General features: G+C 42.6%; 1 protein-coding gene across 1 annotated transcript; it reads left to right on the plus strand.

The window, feature by feature from the left end:
* Positions 1-345: 345 nt before the first annotated feature.
* Positions 346-3,287, plus strand: LOC137021143 (keratin, type I cytoskeletal 19-like). The gene is made up of 8 exons (XM_067387373.1): positions 346-813; positions 892-974; positions 1,354-1,510; positions 2,095-2,256; positions 2,396-2,521; positions 2,672-2,892; positions 3,012-3,025; positions 3,111-3,287. Exons 1-8 carry the CDS (start codon positions 346-348, stop codon positions 3,284-3,286), a joined length of 1,407 nt encoding a protein of 468 aa, XP_067243474.1. The 3' UTR covers position 3,287.
* The last annotated feature ends 1,673 nt before the right edge of the window (positions 3,288-4,960 follow it).

The raw sequence follows: 4,960 nt of genomic DNA on the forward strand, positions 1-4,960 counted from the left end.
GTGTGTGTCAAAAGCCTAGTAGTCTTATTGCACTCCCTTCATTATAGTCTGAAGGGTGAATACATCTCAGGAGTACAAAATTCTTTTGCAGTTTCCTCACTAGGGTGGAACACTGGTCTTCCAAGTTTTAAGTCTGCTGGTGGTGACAGCTGGGTCTGGCACTCACACACTCTCTCACACACACCCTACCTCCCTCACCCACCCACAAAGTACAGGAGCCGCCCTGGATCTCCATCTCTATAAGAGGTCAGAGCCGGGCTCAAATGTGCCATCCTCGTCAGGACAACTCTAACGGTTTCCTGCAGTGTCCTCTCTGGGTTCATCTCATCTCCGTATCCATCCACCATGTCGCTTTCTGTTCGCACAACGTCTTCCAAGTGCCAAGGTCCCAAGACCGTGACCTCAAAGTCCATAATCACCAAGAGTCGTGGCTGTTCGACAGTCTTTCCACAAAAGGCCTACAGCGTGTATGGAGGTTGTGGAAACACCCGCATCTCTTCCTCCTTGCTGCATTCTAGAATTGGAGGCGGTGGAGGATATGGTGGAGGATACGGTTTTGGTGGAGGATACGGTGGAGGATATGGCATATTGCCTGGAGGCTGCGTTGTAACTGACTACACGCAGCTGAATGAGAAGGCCACCATGCAGAACCTGAACGACCGTCTGGCGTCCTACCTCGAGAAGGTGCGCTCCCTGGAGGCTGCCAATGCCATTCTGGAGAGGCAGATCCGTGAGTACTATGAGAAGAAAGGGCCGATTGCACAGAGGGACTACAGCGCCTACTGGAACACCATCAATGACCTGAAGGACAAGGTTCAGTGATCTCTGAATCACTTCAGGGTTTGATGATCTTATGTACAAAAATTTTTATATCAATTTTCTACCTTTCAGATTAAAAATGCTACCGTCCACAACGCCAACATCTTCCTGCAGATCGACAACTCTAAACTGGCTGCTGATGACTTCAGTGTGAAGTAAGTTGATGATCACTAACTTAGACTTAACTTAGGTTGATGCCTAAAATGCAGTAGCTTTACATTGCTTATGCCATTCAAAAGTTTGGAGTCATAAAGTTTACTCAGCAAGGATGCATTAAATTGTTCGAAAGTAAAGACATTTGTAATGTTACAAAAGATTCCTATTTTAAATGAATACAGTTCTCTGAGCTTTCTATTCCTGAAAAAAAATGTTTTACGATTTCCACAAAAATATTACTCCATTGATGATAATAATAAGAATATAAATCTTACCTACCCAAAACTTTTGAACAGTATTATGTGTATATATGATACCCCTCATGTTTAATCATTGATCGGTGAGTTTAATTCCCTGTGTGACCTTTCCACCAATCAGATATGAGCATGAGGCGGTGATGCGTCAGTCTGTGGAGGCTGACATCGCTAACTTGCGTCACTTGCTGGATCAAACGAACCTGGCAAAGGCAGACCTGGAGATGCAGATCAAGTGTCTGCAGGAGGAGCTGGCGTTTATGAAGAAGAACCACCAGGAGGTTTGTAGTAGTTTTCTGACAGAATCATCTATGTATGACTGATCCTGAACGTTTGGACCATTATATTATATTATATGTTATATTGGGGGCAGTTGTAGCCTAATGTTTAGAAAGTCGAACTTGTCGACACTGATGGCCTCATGGGCAGCGTGCCGACATGTAGCGGCAATACATTTCGGGCTACCTGAGTTCGAGTCCCAGCTTGTGGTCCTTTCCCGATCCCGTCCCCCTCTCTCTCTCCCACTTCGCTTCCTGTCTAGTAACTGCCCTATCATAATAAAGACAAAAACGGCAAAAATTAAATCTTAAAAAAAAAAAAGAAAGTCGAACTTGTAACCCGAAGGTCAGAGTCGAGTCTCAGTACTGGCAAGAAATGTAGGTTTGGGAGAGTGAAAGAACAGCACTCTCGTTACTCACAACTGAGTCACTCCGAATCACTCCTTCCCGGGCACCGCGACAAAACAAAATGGCTGCCCACTGCTCGGGTGTGTGTGTGTTCAATACTCATTCACAGAGCACAAATTCTGAGTATGGGGCACCATACTTGACTACATGTAATATTATATTATATTACGACATTTCAGGAGTTGGCAGCACTGAGGTGTCAGCTGACAGGCACAGTGAACGTAGAGGTTGATGCTGCTCCTCAGCAAGACCTGAACAAGGTTCTGGAGGAGATTCGTGCTCATTATGAAAACATCATACAGAAACACCGCAGGGAACAGGAAGCCTGGTTTAAAGACAAGGTAAGTCCTCTTCTGTCTCCTTGAATTATACTTTGCCATCAAAACCCCTCGTTTCACTGAACAATAAACCACACATTCCAGCATGTCACTTGAAGTAGTGCCTGGATTGTGTTGTACAGAGTTTTTGTCTCTCTTTTAGACGGCAGGTTTGAACAAAGAAGTGGCCCACAGCACAGAGATCATACAAACGTCCAGGTCACAGATCACAGAGCTGCGAAACACCTTGAAGAGTCTGGAGATCGAGCTACAGTCTCAACTTAGCATGGTGAGACACAAGTGGAATGCAGAGACTAGAGAGAGAGACATTAGACACATTACCTGAACCAAAGGGAGAAAACAGTAACATAAGTCTTGCAAAAAGCAGACCAATAGTAATTTATTAAGATCTTTCTGCATGTTCTCTTTACTCATACAGAAAGCAGCACTGGAGAACTCACTAGCAGAAACAGAGGCTAGGTACAGCTGTATGCTAGCAAGCTACCAGAACCAAATCAACATGTTGGAAGCCGAGCTGTGTCAAATGCGGGCTAGCATTGAGCAACAGGGACGGGAATACGCCTTGTTGCTGGACATCAAGAGCCGTCTGGAGCAGGAGATTGCCACCTACAGGAACCTATTGGAAAACCAGGACTTTAGGTAAAGTCATCTATTTATAAAGTTAATGTGAGGTAAAATCAGTAAAGCAGGGATCATGTTACATTATCTTGTCTTGGAATGGCTTCACTAATTCCCCCCCCTTCCTCCTACTCTTCCAGGACTCAAATACCAGGTAATTGAAATCTATCTTTGCATATGGTCAGTTTCAGGCATGTTTTACATTAAGCATTATTGACTCTTTCTCTTTTGCCTTTCAGGTGGATCTGTTACTATCTCAGGTGGATCTCACTCTGTCTCCTCAGGTGGATCTCACACTGTCTCATCGGGTGGATCTCACTCTGTTTCCTCAGGTGGTTCCCACACAATCTCAACTGGTGGACCAACAATCCAAATAAAGCAAACCACCACCACCACTTCACACCGTACTTACTAAAGACAGAGCATGCTGCTTTGTGAGACAGTATTCAAACACATGCACACATTTAATTTAAAATGAGTGTTAATATACACCAAGAACAAGTAAATAAATGTTGTTTTAAAAAGCATTGAAAGACACTGTTGTGTTTTTGTGTGAAAGAATAAAAACTGTCTCTGAAAATAAAAGTGCTGTCAACAATTATTTCTTACATGTTTTTTCGCATAAAATGATGCAAACACATGAGTCACATTCTCAATGTTTTAATTTATTTTACAGAGCAATCACACTATTACATATGTACTTTTACATATGCATTTTGCAGTTTCTTTGGTTGCTAAAAGTATGTGGTAAATTTACTTCTAAAAATGCTTTTTTTTTTTTTTCAAATTCATGCTTCAAGTTGATTTAGCACAGTGGTTCCCAAACATTTTAGAGTGGAGTCCCCCCTGAGGCATTTACCATCCTTCTGCATACCCCCTCTCTTCCACTTAGTCTGCCCCTTTTCCAATAAAGGACAATATTTACCCCCTAAATTGACTTTCCAATGCATTTTTTATCTTTATAAATACCTTTACAACATTAATAATGTTTTAAATAATAAAAACATGTTTAGAGCAATATGCAATGATAAAAACGTGAAAATTATTCTTTTAAATGCTAAAACTGCCAGTAGGTGGCGGTAACTCACTGTCTTAATGCGTAAGTAGAGTCATTCATTCCACACCGAACGCATCTTTCTGCAGCCAAATACTTTCAAAGGCTCGCACTGATCACTGATCATGCTATGATCATTCTAAAATTCCAAAGCCAGAGTCGATTCGGTTGAATTCTATTGTAGACTGAGTTGAAAAGCCGTTTTTTACATTTTTGAAATAGATCCGCAATGCACAGTCAAAACGATATTACGCAGCACCACAGGGGGCGTGCCTTGCAACCATGGAGACATTCGTGAGAGACGCTGTGTAATATCATTGCGCCTACTGCACCGATGGTACGGCAGCAAAGTTCCTTGATTATTACGCCAGAATGAGAGTATAGTTCCTAGCCATATCGGCACAGAAAATCACAACTTTTCGTTTTCCGTCAGTCTTAGTACAGAATGTAACTACAGAAGAGTCAAGTTTTAAATAGGAAAAATGTTGAAACTCTTTGGTCATTTTTGAGCGAGATGCTATTGGTCTCATCAGATTCAATGAACTATGCTAAGCTATGCTAAAAGTGGTACCGCCAGACCCGGAGATTGGCTGAATGGATTTGAAAACGGTAAAAGTCAACTGCTTAGCTCTAGGGGAGTTGGAAAATGAGCCTATTTTCCAAAAAAGTGGAGTGTTCCTTTAAAGGTGCTGTAAGTAGATCTTGAACTATGCTATTGGGCATTGTTGATATTTGAAATCAACCCAAACAAACCCACCCCTCTCTTCATTGCTCCACCTCCAAATCTCACACTCCAATCCTAACCACCCTGCTCCGAGTTGGTCCCGAACCCCGGGACGATCGCTGCTGGCATGTGAAGTGAAGGCACTACCAATGTGCAGAGGTTTAACAGCACAACTCTCACTATCTGACCGCTGTTACACAAGCAATGCGAGTGGATGTCTGTTTATCACAGCTGACACACAACAAAATGCTTCACGAAAAATAAAGCGCAGATGATGAACGAAGGACAAGGAAGCACAAACTGCACAGGAG

The sequence above is a fragment of the Chanodichthys erythropterus genome, chromosome 6 (genome assembly GCF_024489055.1).
Source record: "Chanodichthys erythropterus isolate Z2021 chromosome 6, ASM2448905v1, whole genome shotgun sequence".
Taxonomy (NCBI): domain Eukaryota; kingdom Metazoa; phylum Chordata; class Actinopteri; order Cypriniformes; family Xenocyprididae; genus Chanodichthys; species Chanodichthys erythropterus.